Source organism: Anabas testudineus, chromosome 5 (genome assembly GCF_900324465.2).
Source record: "Anabas testudineus chromosome 5, fAnaTes1.2, whole genome shotgun sequence".
In the NCBI taxonomy this organism is placed as follows: Eukaryota; Metazoa; Chordata; class Actinopteri; order Anabantiformes; family Anabantidae; genus Anabas; species Anabas testudineus.
In genome coordinates, this window is record NC_046614.1 from 12,600,711 (window position 1) to 12,621,117 (window position 20,407).

The window sequence follows — 20,407 nt, forward strand, 5'->3', positions numbered from 1 at the left end:
AGAGTATTTTAAACAATGTACGATTTGATGCTGGTGAATAAATAAATGTGGAATAATTTGAAAATTATGACTAAAATGTGAAGGAAAACAGCCGCTGGTAAAGGTGGAGCTGATTTAATCACAAGGTTAATCCAAAAAAGGTACACCAGCACTGAATATATATATAATAATATATAATGATTTTTATAAGAATCTAGTACTGCAAAAAGTAACTAGTAAATAGTGATGGTAAAATATATTTTGTACATTAAAAGTAAAAGTAATGTAAAATTAAAACACTCGAGTACCTCATGATTTTAAGTACAGCACAGTACAGTACCTGAGTAAATGTACTTAGGTAGGCGAGAAACATTTAGAAAACAGAATATAAATAAATATACAGTTTGCAGAGGAGGCATTTTGAAGGTCAGACATGGAGCTTAACTGTTCTAACCTTTGAACGTCTGACTGCCTTCAAGTTCATGAGGTGGTTTCCACCTATTTGCCTAAATAAACAGGTAGATGGCAGTGCATTTTGGGAAACATGATCCTTCTTGGGAACCGAGAAGCCAATGAGAACATGAAGGTTCAAGGCCAAGATTCAAACCTAAGAGGGACATTTTTAATTCTTCAATTTGAAGAATAATTTTCAACTTTTTTCTTTTATATTTACGCAGTATTTAAAGCATAACGAATCTCAAATCAATGTTGGAAAACCATCTGTTTTGTTTAAATACTTTATATCCATTTAATTGTGCTGTTAAAGCATTCATAATGTGACAGACGTGATTAGAGGAAAAGTAAAACAATGAGCATTCACTCACTTCATCTGCTTCACAATGGTGCTCTTCCCCGACTCTCCAGCACCTGCATAAAAAGGGAGAGAAAAAGAAAACAGGCAGAGGTTAAAAATACGCTCCCACTAGCTGAGAAATGTAAACAGGCAGCCAGCAGTGGCTATCTGTTGTCTCCAGTCCTCTTCTATCTCTGTATTCCTACAGTGATTCTGCCTCTCTAACTATAGACTCGTCACTTCTCTCTCTGGTCTAAATTCATACAATAGTATAAAAGTGTCTTAATTCCCTGTGAAACATCTCAGGCACTATTAGCCTCTGGAGGAACAAAAACCACCTGCCACATCATATTTTTTTCTTTTTCAAGTCTCTTTATCATGGTTAACATTTTAATGGAAATGTCGTACACTAACAGGATATGGGCTTTTCTTATCCTCTGCTGTGTTTATTCTAACAGCCTGAGGCAACCAAAGAGGAGCTCATCTGCCACGAGGAATCCAACACTACACACACACACACAGCCAGGGGTGTCTGTCAGTACACTCTCCACTTGTACATGCCTGGGGTGAAGTCTTTCTGAGATGACCCTCAAAATACACGAATGCACAGCATGCGGCACGCACTTGCACAGTGAAGCCCCTGGGTAGGAGTGAGCCAAGATAGCTCCTACAGACAGCTGTCATCTCCTACTCCTCCATGGTATATTAACTCAGATTAGCTAATAGAGCCAAGTGTGCAGATTGGCTGCAATAAAGCCATTTTTAACAGACATCTGACAAATTTTGACAGTATGACATAAAAAATATGGTGAAGTTGAGTTTGTTTGTTTTTTTTAACCTAAAGATGCTCTGTGAAATTCTTTTATATCCACCTCATGGCTCTGAAGTCTCCATCCTCTCCACAAAGCAAAGCAATAACTTACACTGCAAAGCAGTGTCCATGGATCTGCTAGAATCACGTTAAGTCACAGGTAACGGAAAGACAGAAAAAGTTATCTGGCTCAGTGCATAACTCGGGTGTGAATTGAGGCCGTAAACAAATTTTCCCATAAATTGTAAATGACTAGAAGGCAGGCTGATATACTGGAAATGGGCAGTGTATACTTCATATAAATCCAGCCAGTCTTTCTCTCCCCACACACAAACACACCCACACACACACACACCAAGCACAGGCTCTCCTGAAAGTAGTAAACATGCCCTTTGGAGTTTGCCCAATGAACCTGCAGCTAACAGTTAGAAATGAGCAGTGAAGTTTGGCACATACCTTGGTGACACAGCTGCTTTGATTAACAAATAGGTAGCAGCTCTTGTTACAGCACAATACAAATACACTTAACATCTTTACAGACTGGGTGTGTATTCTCAGTTTTCAAGCATGTGCGTGTGGAATCTGTTAGAGGTTAAAACTTAAAGTACCAATCTGTTCCTATTTACACTCAACAGTGACTTTAACACAAAGACAATATTGTATAAAAATGCCAGAAAGCACGACAAATTAAGAGCTTAAACTCAAAGAAAGATGAACAAGCTGCCGTAATTCCTCTTGTCACATCCACAATGTAAATAAGGGAAATCTACTTCACTAAGGATCTTTGCTGAATTCAGACTGGATCAACTTTGTTTCTACTAAACAAAACTTAACATGCACATTTATTAGGGCAGCAAAGACTGCTGAGGAATCACAGAGGAACATTTTGTTATGGCCAGTGATGTCATACAAGTGCCAATCACTGAAGACTGGGGAAATTTGTGTGTTATTGGTGGTTCTGTGGGCAAACAGCTGTGGCAAAAATTCAGATCCTGATGACAGTCATATTGATACCACTGATTCTGGCACTTGATCTGTGGCTAGTACTGCAAGAACACAAACACATGCCGAACATATGACCTACTGATACTTCCACTTTCCAAAGATTGGTAGGAAAAAATTTATGAGTCAGCACTGCAGAGCTTCTCTCTCCTGAAACATACAATTGGTGGTCATGGTGCCTGGATGCTCCTTTGTCATCCTTACAGAGCACAATAAAAGTTACATTTAAATTCAAAGCATAAACTTATAATATGGCTCAAATAGCTTGAATACATCTATACTTCAGTACATCCCTTCTACAACCAAACTGGACTGAAATGAAAGATGCAATACTGCAATTAAATCAACAATATGTGGGACTGGACTGCTTATGCTGAGCATAAGACGAAAAAAGCTGAGCTTGCAGGAAAACAAATACTGTCTACTTCCTAGTAACTGAGAAACATATACAACAGTTGTTGACTCAGAGGAGGAAATGAGGAGAAAAGAAACAACAGTGAAGGGTAAAAAGTAGAAACCGATGTGTTCAAGTCAATCTGAATGAGAATTGTCAGCTTCTGTATGTCTGCTAAAATTAATACAGTCACAAAAAGTATATATATATATATATATATATATATATATATATATATATAGCAGCAGCAGCATATATCCTTTTTGCATATATGCTGTAAAACAAGGGGTATTAGCATGAAGATATAGCACTAGGAAAAAGCAGCAGGGACTTATCCCAGCAAGATTCAGGAAATTGCCTGATTACAGCTGGGTTACAATGTGACTGGCAGACAGGCAGAACCAACGTGGAGATGGGTGCCAGAGGAAGCAGCGCCAGGAAGACCACACGATTAACAGTGGTCCAGCTGCAGCAGGACAGAGCTGAACCCATGATGACCCATTGTGGATGGACTTTATTCACAGTAGGCGGGTGTCATTAACAGTGACACAACCAGGTCAGTTGATAGTTACATTGAGTCAGTAAGGACTGTTTTTGATACCATCACTCTTCACATCACAAACAAATCAAGTACCAGTCCCAGATGGGCAGAGGTCATGTAACACAATCCAACACTTCAGTGACTAAAATCATTTTAGCCATTAAATAAAAATGTCAGTATTCTTTTGCAGAAACGGGATCTGAGAGAAGAGTTAAAAAGAGTTTCATCTACTCCCACATTTGACTAGTGATAAAATCCAATAAGACGAAGAAGTGCATCAGCCAGCTCCTCTGTGAGAATTCCTGGCATGCCCTCACCATCTCTAGAGTTTTGTTACTCAGTAAAGCATGATAAAATTGACAAGTCCAAACATGAAAGGAGGAAGTAATGAAGCGTACATCCCACTGTTCTGTGTCAAGACTGAGGACCAACAATCGTTATTTCTTTATCGTCATGCAGTGCCTACATGTTGCCGTCTTGCATCTTACATCTTGCAGCCACAGCCTCATCAGGTTTAAAATCTAATGGTTTTGTGTAGGTCCAACTACCCAGGTTTTAAGGCTTCTACCCCGAGTGTTAATTAATGTGCATGTGTTTGGAGCAAGTGTGATCCATCCTAGTGGGACTGGGAGCAAGACACAAAGGCGGCAGTGTGGGCCTCTGCTGGCTGAGAACACAGGCTTGCTGTTGATGTTTAGACCAGGACCACTCCAATCAGCGGGGAGAGCTCACACTGTTTCTCTTTCCTTTCAGTCAGTGCGGCAGAGAAAATGTAAAAGGTGCATGGCGGAAGAGGTTACGCTGAAGACTAAACAATGTTTGGACCGGCTAGAATAAAAGCAAGCAGGTCTCTCAGTTCTGACGATTACAAACTCAGTTTCAGAGCATTATGTTGAATAGTAATTTACCAACTATTCCTCCATGATATAATTAATGGTTGTTGTACAGTAGTTCCCCAAAATATGTCATAATTCATTGGAAAGAGAAATAGCAGTTTGTTGTGAACTGCAAGGGTACATTTAAATATGTAGATCAAATTTACCAAGCACCTACTAACACAAGAACACAAGCAGGATACAAAAATACATATACAGATTGTTTTCCATTCTTTTCTTCCCAGCTGATACTAGGAGCTCAGGAACAGGTAACAAGAGTTACAACAGCAAACATGCAAGCATAAGAATCCGAAGACCACAACAACATAATATAATCCAGTTGAAAATTTTTCTTGCAGTGTTATTGCCCTGTACTTTAAAAGTAGTATACTATATTGTATATTCTATAGCAGTGGATTGCTGGTTTATTACTACTCAGTTTGACCATGTATTCTCCTTTTATAGATGTTTTACAAGCTACTCAACATTTATAAAATAGAATAGTTTTGTGTAACTACTGAGGTGCTATACTAGCCATTTGTATTGAACAATTGGGCAACTATTTGCTGTAAAATAATTAATTATCAGCTGTGCTGTGTGAAAAATGAATGTCGCATGTAACATTGAGACAACTATTTGACTTATTCTTATACTGCCACTGAAGAAAGTTACAAAAACTAAGTTGAGTAAAACTATGGAAAAAGCAAAACTATATTTTCTTTTAAGTCAGGCTCGTCCTCATCCACTAAATCTATAATGGGATTGCCCTCTGGTCGTTCCTGTCTCCACATCTTAACAGATCTTTTAAATAAATTATTATATGACCCTGTGGTGACAAGATGAACAATGAATATAAAGTAAGCACCGTCTTCCAAGCTCAATAATGGCTAACACAGAATTTCATGAAAATTTCATCCATATTTGCGTATAGAAAATATGAGAATTAACACCCTTGAGCTCACTTGAATGTGATTTTTAGAGTGCTGATTAATACTGGTCTCAGTGCAGACAAAACGCATCTTGCTGTTAGACAATTGTTCTCACTTGCCTGAGACTTCTCAGTCTCGTTTCTCACTTGCAGCAGCCTGAGATACATTTGTCAGAATCTCCTAACATAAATATACAGTACACAAAGTGATGAGGCCGCTAGTGTTAAAATGAATAACTAAAGTCATACAGGAAGTAGAGGGAAGAAAGGGACATACGGAAAAAACAACAACGAAAGTGCTGAGCTGGCAACTGTGACCTGTGATCCAGTCCAGCGAGACAAGACAACCTCACAATATTGAACTTTCTGACAGACATAAATGTGTCTTACGCAACAAAACAGTCTTTATCACTTGTCCATCTTCCTATTGCCTAACTTTCTCTTTATTGTATAACCTAATTTAAAATTTCTATCATTTCGCAAAGCCTTCCCCTCACTGTCCTTGGCCGCCTACACACCAACCATGAGCAGCCTGATGCCGCCTGTTCTTCCCAGCTCCATGTTAAGAAATGTGCCAATCCAGACTTGAGACCAGAGGCCCTTTGAGAGACACATGTGCCACTTCCTATTCTCAGTTCAAATCAATGAGGAAATGGAAGCAGCTTGCATGAACATGAGTACAATTGTGAATGCAAAAAAACGTGCACACACATACACACAGACATATCTCTCTGAAAAACAGGGAAGGGGAGAAGAAGATGAGTCTTCTCCAACAGATGGCTACCATGCCTCGGGCAAAGAGCAAGTCTGGACAGCACGCTGACAACTGCTGCCAAAGCGGAGAGGAATCTATTTCCTGTATGTATATTAAGTGAATGTGAGAAACGACTGATGGAGGCAAAAAGAGAAAAGACACTTGATACACTTCACATAAGTATTGCAAGGATGCAAATTTCCATAACCAATTACTAGCCACAGTACCAATCAATAACCCATTAATCATTAATTTGCATGCTTTCATTCAGCGATGCAGTTATAATTAGGTGGTGAGATAGAGACCAGCAAAAACATTTTGGAAGAACTAAGATCTCGAGCATGCTTTGTATGGGAATACACTATCCCCATGTCTGATAATGGTTATAATCATCAATCATTGATCATGGTATCAGGTAGAAATGTATTTGGAAAATATTCAGCATCTAATAAAGCTCACAGGAGGTTTATAGGATACAATGGCCTGACAGAAACAATCCACCTTGAGGACATTTTGGTGGAAAACTATCTTTAACATAAGAAACCCCCAGCTGAACCAGGATCAGGGTGATTATCCAACTGCCTCGACTGGTTGGAGTGAGTGGAAAGTGGAGAGAGAAGAGCAACAAGAAGCAACAGAAAAAACACTCAGCAGTCTGGTAGAGCCAGTAACTGTACAGCTGTGAAGCAGAAGACGCCTGAATGAAGGTACAGAGAGAGGGAGACAGAGAAGAAGAATCACAACTACAGGATCAAGAAGACACAAAGTTGATGACATGCAATGGTTGCGTATAATGGAGAGGAGAGAAGAAGAGAGATGCTACTCCTTTTGGCAGCATAACTAAAAGTTGGTTCTGAGTCAACTGAGTCAGCTCTAACTATAAGCTTTAAAATAATCTTATGTAGAGATGATGTCTGCCTTCCAAACCCACACTGGGAGTTTTACAGGAGAAAAAACATGAACCTAGTTACTACTGTAAAAGAGAATACTTATTGTATCTTTTCGCCCACTTATTTTAGTATTTGATTATGGTCTGCATTTATTTTTTTCAATAGTACTATTTTCATATCATGAAGCAAGAAATCAGGTGAAAACCAATTTATCTGCTGAAAGCCATGGTGTATGTCTTTCTCCAAGTAGATGAACACATGCCTTTGTCCCAGTATCTCCGTTCCACTTTGATGTCTTCTTCCATATAATGTAATATGAGTTTACATCTTCCAGGCATCTGGTGAGGTCAGCATTTGCATTGTGTTACATGACCTCTGACACCCTGCTGCTGACCTGACTAGACACAGGCCTGGTGTAGCATCAAGGGTATTGAAAGACAAAACCCTTTGCATACACAAATACACACAAACATGCTCACTAATTGTACTGTAGGTCTATTATTCATCATCTAATGCAACACAATGAACTCGAACTAAGTTCACTGATTGAATAGTACATACAGATGTTCAGCCCACTAAGATGACAGAATAAAGAAGCACATTTGTTTGTTCACTGCACAAAGATATATCTTTGCCTAGTACTAAACAATGTGAAATGACTTCCTGTGCCTTTTACATCATTAGGATTACAGGTTCTGGCTCATCTCCTTACATCCTTCCTCCTTTGTAACTATTATGTATAGAACCGAGTACACACATTTACACTACCAGTGAAAAGTTTGGCCAGACATAAAAAATACAAAACTGTGCAAAGCTTCCCTGTCAAATGGAAATTGTTAAAGGTATCTTAAGACATATTGCCATTGGTGTTTTGGAAAAACTATTTAGACACGTCAGTTCTCTCATAACTACTGCAACAGCAAGTTTCTCAAATCACAAGTATGTCAACAGATGTCAATGTGGGACCACTACAAACCCACCCCTTTGAAAAAACAGCAAAGCAACAACATTTTCATAATTTCACTAGAAAATCGTAATGTCTGAGTCTGAGTCATGTGTGGAGAAAAACGTCACACATAATGTTTTATTTGAGCTTAGTTTCACTTCGAGCATCAGCACAAAGACAGAGGCTTAGTATCGCTTACTGGTTTTAGAAGCATATAACAGCTGCAGCTTCACAATGAAGCTGAACCATGAGGAAGGCTGCTAGTATATTACATAACCAACAACAACAACAAAACACTTTGTGGCACAAGTTTGTTCTACAGGTCCTTCACATTCTTATAAGATCAAGCAGCAAAGATAAAGGCGTATAGGAACACACAGTATAGTGATCCTGAACTCACTGGAGACATCTTCTCCATCATGGGATAAGGCCACTAGGAAATGTACAGCTACATTATACATGCATCCATTACCAACCTGCCTCCTGCACTAATCTTAGAAATGTAGTACTTAGAAATTTGCATTTGAAGGTACACAAACAGAATGATGAAGGAAAAAGGTTTACTGAATTATGAATTGATGAATCAAAATGTGTATATGCAATAAGACACGTAAGATAAGATAGTATAAATAGTATAAACATTTGGATAGAATCCTTCAGAGAAAATGGCATAGAGTGAGGCAGCAGAAAAACTGGAAGTATGTTGAATACTATTTTAATACATGATCACAAACCGTGGGAAGACCTGGAGGTAAATTGTTTTTTAAAATATAGAATAAAACAGTTACTCCCCAGTGATTAATGTGATTTATTCAATCATTCATCTTTGTGCTACAAATATGCAGCAGAAATATATCAATTATAATGACTGGGTATTTTTAAATTGAAATAGAAAGTAGTAAGTGAAAGATTTTAACATTTGAAACATTTAAAATTCGCTGAGACAGACATACTCTCTACAAACTGTAATGTACGTTTGCAAACAGACATTTACATGACATTTCGGTCAGGACAGGTTTTGACCTTTTGAAAATAATCTGAAACCTACTGTTGATCCAACTTGTTTACACATGTAATCAGCATTTTTTGGTTTATACACCTTTGTGTAGACTGAGCAGTCCACAAAGTCACCAGCCTCGCAGTCTGGCCTGGGATAATTACTCCAAACTGAAAGGCCATCGATCAAAGAGCAGAGGAGGCGACCATGGCTGCCTGTGACGACTGGCCTTCTCACAGCCCTAACAATCAGAGGCTGCACTGGCCTTGAAGCCTGCAGACATGAAAGGTGCGACCAGACCAATGCACCTGACATGGTCAGAGCAAACATCATCGCTCAGCATTTCAACTTGAGCACAAATGAGATACTGTGACTTTGAAAACAGTTTGAACTTTTAGATAAAGTCCGTTCTCTTTCAAGATGAACTTTAAAACCAAATAATGAATAAAGCAATGTGTCACATGTTGTAATTATTCTCACTATACTACATAGGATATATTCAAAGTCCTACCACAGTTCCAAGCAAATTATTTTCACAACTTTGAAGTAAGACTTAAAGATATTATATACAAACAGACCAATATTCTATAACTACCGTGATGAAATCCAGACGTAAAAACTAGTTTCTATAAGTTCTTTTCAACAAAGAATGGAGAAAAAAAAGGCTAAAGAGGATGCAATTAACCACAGGAAACTAGACAGGAAGTTTATTCCTTCTCTGAGTTACTATAGCAACCTTAACTTGCAAGTGAAAAGAAAAAAAACAAAAAAACAGCACAGGAAGTACAAAGAGGAGGACTGAAACTGGAGGTTTCTCAACGGTTTACACGTTTTTCTACCAGCATACAAGCTGCAGCCTGCTTTACCGACAACTTATACTGATTGAAAGAATTCAAGTTGACCTGTCACATCATGCAGGGAAATGCAATCTCAGATTTCACACATATCTGATTGTGATGCTATGGGAACTTAAGTTATGAGAAGCTGAATTACGACATTTTAGTTGCCCTCGATTGGAATCACAATGGAAGTTACACTGTAGAGTGCTGGTGATATTCCAAAGTTTCAAATGAAATTGTAATTTATATCCAAAAGATTCTCACTTCCCACTATCAAGGCACTGCACAACAACATAACAGACAAGTGGTATGACACTACCTATAAAGGCCACCAATCAGCTTCTCTCCTATGCAGTTTCATTAAAGCTGCTCTGCTGTTTCAATCAGTCAAACCGTGATGGGTGAAAGACACTTGCATTTTACTTCTACAAATTGTCTTTGACAATGCGGTTATGATTTCCTCTGAACCAACACTTGCCATTCCTCCAAACTTAGATCACTGTTGCCTCCAAATCCAGGGTAGAAAACTGTGAATTGCTTGTGTTTTAAGGTTGATCCTCCACAGTTTCAGCTGGGACTTCGGTCACACAATCTCACAGTTCTCATCACTCTGAGGCTTTTACAATACTGACTTTAGTAATATTGCAAATTTAACACATCCTCTACATACCTTTCACAGTAAAAGGTAATTCTAAGTCATGTTCTTCAGCAGCTCACAGCGTTTCCAGTGTTCTTTTTTTAGGCAACTAACAGAACATTTTGGCAGCTTACCTTGAAAAAACGTGTGAAAGAAATGTTTGAACTTGCTTATCAGCAGCCTCTTTCCAAAAAGTGTTTCTCTAACTAAAGTTGTTTTGCTAAAGACCACACGCACGCACGCACGCACACACGCACACACGCACACACACACACACACTCCCACTATAACTTTAACTAACTTATAAATCTTTTCTGTGAGTGTAAACCTGTTAATTCTTAATTCTGCCGCACAGTGTCTGCCCAACAGCCTTATGACTTTGTCGTTTTATAACAACTATAAATTATTTGCAGAAACAGACTGATTTTTGAATTTCTGAAGAAAGTTAAATCCATGTTCACTTGCTTACAGCCTTCTCCCCGCTCCATGTTAGTGCACTGCAGCTTATCTTGGTTTGTTACTAACACCTGTAGATAGGTAGAAAAGTAGGGATACTACAGATCTAAAACTCAGTGAGAACCTTTAATTGGTACTACACAGTCTAAATTTAACAAATAAATGAAATGTAGTTTTGCACTGTAAGCAACAAATGTATCAACCCACACTTCACTGAACACTGTTGGTGCCAATCCCTTTTCTCCATTCTGCTTTAGACATAATACCATTGTAAATGTTGGGAAAAAATGCAGGACAGGCTTTAATAGCTTTTAGTATAGCACCAAATGGCTCTGTCAAAAACCTACAAGCTCATGGAGCTTAGAACTTAATTCTGCTGGCAAAGTTGCATGAGATTCAAGACAGGTTATCTGTTTTAATAATGTTCATAGTAACCTTATGGTGCAAGAAGTTCAGCCAGAAGAGGGGATAGACAGCTGGAGCAGAGCTGATCAGACTCAGATTAGAAACATAAATTAAGGTGGCTTAAAAAGAACCGAGGCAGCGTAAGTCATCATAGGGTTTAAATGGTTTAATTCTAATGCCTAGAATGAATTCAAGAAATGCTGAAAGGGTGTCAAAGAACATACGCCTTGGAAACGTTCTGAAGTATTGACTTTCTTATGTATCCATTAAGAATGAGCATTTCTGTAGATATTTCTGACATTTAAAAACATTTATGCAACTGGTATCTCAAAGAGATCGAGGAAAAGGGTGGACTTTTTTTCAGTTTATAAAAAAGCTGTTTTGCAGTCAACAAGCACTTAAATTTAAATTACATCAAGGAAAATGACTGATGGATTGATTTGCAGTTTCAAATCAATTAGTCCTTATAACAGTTTGCATATATTTATTAGTTTGCTATCTCTATCTAGTGTTTGCTTGTGTGTGTGTCACCGAGTGAGTACCCCACAGGAATATGGAGCACAACCATTCTCACAGAGAGCTCTTTGTGTGCGCACACTGCCCCTGAACGTCTGCCAAAGCGTCGTTGAAGCTTTGTTGGGCTCGCTTTTTTGTTTATTCCACTTCCTTTCAGATTTGTCTCTCTGCAGCTGACCAGAGTGATGGACCCAGACTCAGAAAGAGGCTCATGGAGAGACAGACAGACAGGCAGGCAGACAGACAAATGCTCTGTAATGTGAATCTGGTTTTGGCATTTTGGCACAGAGTTTGTGATACAGTACAGTCATCAGACAGTGATTTCAGTGGAGCTAAAATGAAGTTTCATTTGACTGGCATTTGATAAAGAGGGCATTTTAGTACACACCCTCTTGTGCTTCAATTCCATTTTATGGAACAAATGAAAATACAGATGCTTGTCCTGTGAATGTGTTCAGTGTCTTTAGTGTTTTAAGTTTACGAAGTGAACTAAAACAGGGAAGGGAAAACTAAAAGCTCAAAAAAATTAAATCACTACTCTGACCCAGCCCAGAAATATACCTTTAAAACACAGTCACCCTCATTCCTGTCAGTGACATCCTTCCAGCTGGCTGTGGTGCCAAAACAGACCTATTTGCTTTCAAAACACACTCTGCTCCAGCGATAATCGCCATGGTAACCATGCGTTGACAATTACAGTTCGCTAAAGCTGACATGCCAGAGACTGTTACCAAATATTGGGTCAAAGATGACCACACAGAGCAGATTAATTCATTAACACTGTTGTACTGAGAACAACAACTGACTCTCAACAACGAAAACACTTCCCTGGCAACACAGCCTGGCGACAGGGTCTCCTGACTTCATCCAGGAGACGGCGTAAAGAAAAGGTGTAGATAAGGTCCATTCGCAGAGTGCATGCAACTGTTGACTTGTTCACCTTGTTTGACTCTTATTTGTAGAGTAGATTATGATTGTGCCTGAATGTTTTACGCTCCCACTGGAAGCTGCCCAATAAAACACAAGTCTTTAAGTTCTTGAAGACAGTTGGAGGTTTCTCAACGGTTTGACTTTAGTTGATTCTAAAGAGCAATTTTGGGATAACCATTACCTGGATGACGGAGAATCTTCAAAGACACAAGTCTGATGCGTTTTGTACAATGGTAATAATTCAAACGCAAGAGCTGCTTTTTTACTTCCTCTTCCAAAAAAAAAAAACAACAATCTTTAACAATACAATGGATAATGTATAGTTTACATTCAAGATTACTGTTCTAAAGTCCTAAAGAGGACAAAAACCCTGGTCAAGCTGCAGTCAAAGGAAAAACAAGAAATAGAAAAGACATCCTGGCAATGACCCAAAAGCATTAGACTTCCTCTCCTTTGTCTACAGGAAGTCAAAGCAAACCGAGTAGGCTGCCTTGTAAAGGTCAAGCTGAGGCACAAAGACACAGTGCTTCAGAGGTTAAATATTCACTTTAATCTGCAAATTGACCTCTCGGGATCCATAATTTCATTAGCCAAAAAAATTTGAAAATTAAAATAAAAATTCCCAGAGGGTGAATTCTTCCAGCACCACTATGCATGTGTTACTACATCATAAGCTTCACCCAAGAGAACTTGATCCTTTTTTCCCATAAAACAACACAACACAACACAACATTTTACCAAAACTGGGTTTGAGTTGATTTGTTCCTGTTCTTTACCTTCTTCACTAGTCACCAAAAGGGTTTATTATGACTCAGTTTGTTCTCATTTTTCTTTTCTTTTCCTTTAATAAAGTTTCTTTATCTTACTCTCTCGCATCAGTTTTTGTTTTTTTCTTCCTCTTTCATCTGCGAATTTTGTCAAGTTGTGTCATGTATTCTTAGCACTTGTTGATGCAATTAAGCAATTTCCTTAATTAATAGTCAGCAACTTGTCTATCAATAATTGGTTGAACTTATGAAATAATTAAATGTGATCCACAAGCAATGGATTAGCATTTTAAAGAACGGATTAACTTAATGTCAAGTTACATGAATTATAAATCAAACACAATGACTTCATTTACATGAGTTTCCACTCCTGTCTGTCGTTGTCAACGACTGTCCAGACAGAGTCCAAAGTATGAAACACAGCTGCACAACATGCTGCTTCACTATAGAACAATGTGTTGTATTTAGGACAGCAAATAATGTTAGCAAATAACATGAATACCCCCACAGCAGCATGGTGTTATATAAAATAACACACATATCCTACTTTAGCTGCATGATCGGACTGACCTGTGTGTTGTTAGAAGAGACACTGAATGTGGGCCATTTGTTTGCTGCGTCTTGTTCAATAGTCAAAAGCAGATGTCCAAAATAACACAGGCCTATTAATTTCCATATTTTAATAGTGCAATTAAAATGTAATTATGATTTATATCTTACATTCATTTAAAAAAGGCAAAATAAACATTAATATTTGAATATCTAAATTGAAAACCAAATACATATCCAATGAGCTATCAGAGTATCCAAATATTTGTATTCAACCCTCAGTAAGGGCAAATACATATTTAGGGGGAAACAGAATTCCCTTGCCCATGAATCTACTCTTGAGCCTTGGGACCTAACACTAATCATTAATGTAGCAGGTGAGGAAAAACAGGAGGCTTCTTCAAAATGTTGTTAAGTTGACAAAGAGAGTTTTAAAACTGAGTGGACACACAAACATAAATTTATTCACCCTATAACAAACACAGCAAGGCCCATAAACCTGCTCTGGCTTTACTTTGCTTAGACAATGGTATACAATAATGCAATGAAAAACACTATTTTGTTTAAACTGTAAGTTTTAAATTTACAACATTTTGGCCTGTCCCCCTATCATCAATTAATTAAATTAAACCATGCCAATCCAAGTGAATATGCAAATGACTTAAAGTTGTTTTTTGTTTTGTTTGCTTGTTTGTAAATATTTTATATTCACATTACTGAGGAAAAATTATTTTGTTAAAAGCAATGAAAAAGTCTGGAAGAGTAATGATCTGGACCTTAACTAGAGGAAACAGTTGGAAAACGCTTTCAAAAAGAACAGCACAGAGGTGGTTAAGTGATTTACAAGTGAGTCACATGACTTGTAGCCTTGTGTGGATTTTACATTCATTCCGACAGTGAAGCAGAACGATAAAAGGTGCCAGCAAAAAAAGAAAGAAACTGAATTTCGATATGTGGTGCATTTGCTGACTTCCTTTCTGAGTAGTCATCGTTTATGAGAAGCATTTTAAAAAACAAAGTGTGGCAGAATTAGCCCAGCTGTTATTCTGCTTCTTGTCCTCAGTTTATTCATTGAGAAAGTATTATATATTATATATATTTGTTTCCTTCTCTTTGCAGGAAACCAATTGCATTTATGAAGGCTATTTTGGCAAAGGTCACAATTTAAAGGCAGTCAACTCAAACTTGTTTAGAATAGCATACCTCAGGTTTCAACAGAACACTGTTTAGGTGCCACATTTTAGCATCGTTTGCTTTACAGCTTTATGAGGAAATAGCTGTTTATCATGTGCCTTTCACAATAAAATAAAATAATTGGAAAGGACAGCAAAAGGTATGCATCATAGAGTTAAAAAAAAGTATTTACAATCAGTGACTCACACTGTAAAAAATAGAAATAAAACCAAGCTGAGTAATTCACCCCAGCATAATAATGCACAGGAACCTTCTTTGACAAGAACAACCTGAGCACAGGTCTCTCCAGGTACAGGGACCAAGCAGTGTGTTTTCATCGTAATTCAACAATCTGTAAGAATCTGAGAAGAGAAAAAGTCAATGACATACCGCTTCATGTGGACAATAGACATTAGTGGTTGTTTTAACCATACTTGGCACCGCCCTCAGCTGCATAATGTCTCTTGTGAAAGGAAACACACTGTTAGTTTCTCCATATAGCACCTCTGCTGAATGGCCAGTAAAACAAGACTAAATGTTGTAGTCTAATCAGAAAAAAGCATGAAATCAGAGGGAAGAGTGAGCGAGCAGTGGATTGTTTATGTTGGATTTTGGCTGCAGTAGCTCAGAGCAATAACTCATAGTGCTTCTGTGGTCTGACCCTGCTTACTTCCTGCCTCACAGGAAACACGCTGCACAGCCACAGCCCTGCCCTTCCTGTTCCCCGTGCCTGTATTCACACACCGATGTAGTTTGCCTGTCTAGTTGATGTCAACGTCTTCTTCTTTAATAAGACAATGACTAATTCATGACCACCAACTCACCAACTATTTTGTCCATCAAGTAAACGCCACCCTGCACTTGATCATTTTCTCTGAGAATGGCTGCAACATCTGTAAAATAAATCTTAAAACCCAGACAAAAGCACTGAAACTTAGAATTGTTATAACTTTGGGTTCATAACCAGTGCTGCTGTGCTTCGCACTTCCCAGACTGCAGGCCCAAACTACCTTGTCTTTGCTCCTGAACCACAACATGAGACTGAGCCAATGAAAATGTCGAGTTCCAGAGCATGGAAAACATTAGGATTACACATGTGCCTGGACTGTGCTGGGCTAGGCTGTAATTGAGAAGTGACAATGTTAACAAAACAGTTCTCCTGTAAAGACGGGAAAGCTGTATTTAGAGTACCCTGGAGAAAACAGGGAGGCCCTCCTCCACACTGCTGCAGCACCAAATTCTCCATTGTCTCAATGCTTCATTTCCCCACGGTCTTTCATCAAGCTGGAGTGGAAAGGGCAGGTCATTTTTCACCACAGGCCTGGGTGTACCATTAGAACTGCTCAAGAATTAAAATATACTGTTATATACTATAACAGATTTTGTGACCATGTGTTAATCTCAGTAGAACCAAATAGAACTAAGAAGTATACACTTGCAACTACTACACTTGTCCCTTGAATATGGTTTTTCATGCACTGAAACTTGCAGGTCTAAGTGCACGCAGTTTTTCATAGTAGCAAAAAAAAAAAAAGAAGCTGAAAAACAGGAAATCAACCTGCTGCAACTGGCTGCCTTTGTGGGCATGTTTGAGTCAATGCATGGCCTTCTGCCTTTGACTCAGTGTGCTTTTGAGGAGATACACAGAAAGCCTCTGAATCACTGTCTATACACAGCATGCTCGACCTAAATCTAAAACAGTACTTATTACAAATTATTTAGTTAAAATATTCAGCCTTATCAAACTGAGATCAATTTAAAACAAAGGGAAATATCACTGGCCCATTCAGATAAAATAAATGTGGCCAATTCTGATGGTAATAAATGTCTCTCTTTGCAAGTACAACAACTAAAGTAGCATGCAGGCATACCAGAGGAAAGCGAGAGGCTTCTGATGAAACTCTTCAAACTCATCTCAGCACAACCTAACTGGCAGAGCTCAGCCACTAAATGAATGTGCAGCACAGCAATTCAAGACTGTAAGACTTTATCACTTCTCTCACTCCTCAAACTCCTTTCATCATACTGTCTTTCATTCCTTTTGATATGTACTAATCTTCAGTTGGGAGATACCTAAATTTGTGTCTTTCTCTTTTTCATTTTTAGTTTCTTAGTGTGTTCCTCTTACTGCAACCCGTTTGGTCTTTCTACCACATTTAAATAAAGGGATCCTATATCCATCCTCAGAGGCTGCAAAGAATAAAGATGAATCACTATAATGGTAAAAAAAATCGCAATAAAAAAACATTTTTATAGAAACACCACAATGCTAATAGTCATTGCAGGCATGCACAACCAAGTCAGAGATGGTTCTACCAGATATTTAACTCTCTGTGAAACAAAGTAAGGTTCTAGTCAAGAGTTACTCATACTTGTCTGGTCATGCACTAGTTCTTGGTGATATACTGGTTCAACCAGTATACTGGAAAAAGAAGAATTTTCTATTTATCTAGAAAGTACAGTATCATATTAAGCTGAATAAAAGAACTCAGTGCAAATACATGTACATGCATGTAGATGATTTAATATAATAAAAAATCTAAACTGAATAAAAGCAGTGGCTCACTAATAAGCTGTTCAGAAAAAGGATTTAATTAATTACATTCTGACTGTAACCATGACCCAGAAAAAAAATAGACATAGGAAGGCATATGCGCAATAGTTTTACTGTCTTCTGAGTTTTCTGGTATCATGGTAAGTACAATGACCTACATCACTTCTGGCACTATCAAAACTAAAACTAAATATTTAATGGCTGCTTATGAAGTTTGTCCGTTTTATTAAATAAATGGAGGATGGAGATGCATCAGAAGAATTTGTACTCATGAGAGGAGCTGTGTCTACAGTGTTTTAGTTTTTAAAAAATCTGAAGCTGATCAAAGAACTACGTATTGCAACATTTGTTGAACCACAACTGTTGCCATTGGTGGTAACAGCAACTTACTCCATCACCTCAACAGAAAATGTACTGGAGCGCCAAGAGTGATTCAAGGCCGGTGGTGCCAGTAAAACACTGTAGCCAGATGGGCAGACATCACTAAAAGAGACATTGTCTTGAGGCACCACATGTGGCTGTTAAAGCGAAAATACACATAAATACTTTAAGCAAACTACTAGGTACTGCTCCTTGAAGTATAACATTGACGCACATCAATTTTGCAAACTTATCTTTGTTCAGTGGAGAACCACGTGAATCCTGACTGATCCTACTGATAATAATGTTTTTTTTTTTCTTAATGTTAATCCAAATATCTTATTAAACACGTACACACTGATACCAGTGTCAGTCTTGTCATTTTTTTCTTTTTGCATTTAAATTTAGATCTGAGTCACAGCTTCTTCCATAGCTACAGTTCAACACACCAGCAGAGCTCCTGCCATGTCTGCTCATTCTTGGTCAAACAGAAATAGTTAATAGTGACCCCAACCCCACCCTCACTGTGTTCTCCTACTCAGTATTCCCTGGCTAAAAAGAGCCTCAGTGTGGGAGCACACCAAACTGAGGCCCCACAGAAAACCACATAATTACAAATCACAATACAGCCCTCAGTGCTATGTCCTTGCCAGAGGCTCAGCTGCACCCTGCTCTGCTCCAGCTCGAGGCCTTTGCTTACATCTACACAGCTCCCCTTCCTTCACCTCTTTCTTTCAGTCTGCTAACACATGCCCTCTTTCCCTCCTTCACCCTTTCTTTTTCTTCTCTATGCTGTAATTCTTCTCTTTCCCCCCCATCTTCTTCTTTTTAGTTTAAGTCTGAAACGACGATATACACCCAAACTGACACATCAAGAAACAAATCTTCAACTTGTCCTCCACTAATGACAAATCTTTAAGACTAGCTTAGTGGTGCAGTCTTCAACATCCTGATACAATAAGTAGAGAGACTGATTTCTTCTGCAAGAGCACAGATTCACCACTGATGGACACTTCTCACCCGGCTCTGCAAGTGTTGTTCTGAGGGCATGGGACCCTTATCTAAACATTTGTGGATATTCAGCTTGGGAATCAATTCAGCATTGTACTATTGTTATTTTCTCTGCAACACAAGTGTCCACACTCACCTATAGAGAAGCTCTGCAGTTATCAGTCACACTCCATTACAAGTGAAGGGGGCAAATTATTCTAGTGAGTTAAAAGGTAAATATGGTTCAATATTTCCTGCAGGTCATCAATGGGGGTCTGGCCATCCTAAGATTAACTTATTAAAAAATGTCATGCATGTTAACGTGAGCTAAAGGCAAAAACATAATCACTGTGGCAAATGACGAAGTTTAACTGCTGTCTGGCAGACAGAAACTTCAGTAAAACAAGCTGCACGGACACATGCAATAAACTAATCCAACCAAATACAATTATGCAAAAGTTTGTTCCCGAAATTTCTCATTCTCATTGTATCATTCATTTAAATGAATGTGACGGACGGACGGACAAACTTTGTTTAGTATGTAAAGAGGTCAATGTCAGGCTAGGGCTTAGGGTACCTGAGGTATTCGCAATAATCAGGAAGTATTGTTTTTAAAGCCATGTATATACAATGTGTGTGTTATACACATCACGTTGAACACTATGCAGCTAAGGCTTGGGTGCAAGTACCTGTAAAATCGAAAAAACACTGGGTCACCTTAGAGGCAGTTTTGGCAGAAGCATCATAAAGGAGAACCATATTATTATCAATATAATGAGGTTTCGGCACAGAAAACGCTGTATCATGTGGAGTAAAGGGCTGTATCATGCCACTGTTGCGTTATCATTCTGTAGCCTTATCTGTACTTGGCTACAACTACAGTATATCTCTTGCCCCAAATGTTCAAAGGTTGAAACTGAAAGTAAGGGGTCATAAAAATTAATGGTTGTGTTGTGCGTTATCATCATTTTTACAAACGTGGGCATCGAGTCATAGTTAGATCCAGATGTATCACATTCCCAGTTCATCAGTAATTAGGGTTGTTTGTGTTTGCTGCTGGGAGAAGTACGGCACAAGGAGAAGTGTGTCAAAAATATTTTCTATTGCTCATCGTCTGTCGCTTGATTCTTCCTCTGTTACGTCAGGCACAAACTAAATGGTGGGCAAAGGCTCAATGATATCTCCTTAGCAGTTGCTGTTATTTTCCTTTTGCCAGAATATAATTACTATGATTACACTGACACTAGCATTTGAACCACAATTAACTCCACGGTCTGTAGGAAGAAATTATTATCAATGTGGACAAGACTATAATATGCTA

The 20,407-nt window shown here is 38.4% G+C and overlaps 1 protein-coding gene across 1 annotated transcript in view; it reads right to left on the reverse strand.

The window, feature by feature from the left end:
* LOC113153366 (guanine nucleotide-binding protein G(i) subunit alpha-2-like) overlaps window positions 1–20,407 on the reverse strand; it is a 43,684-nt gene that overhangs the window by 11,584 nt on the left and 11,693 nt on the right. The window contains exon 2 of the mRNA XM_026346959.1: window positions 804–846. Within this exon, the coding sequence (XP_026202744.1) occupies window positions 804–846 (43 nt within the window). The remainder of the gene's footprint in view (window positions 1–803; window positions 847–20,407) is intronic.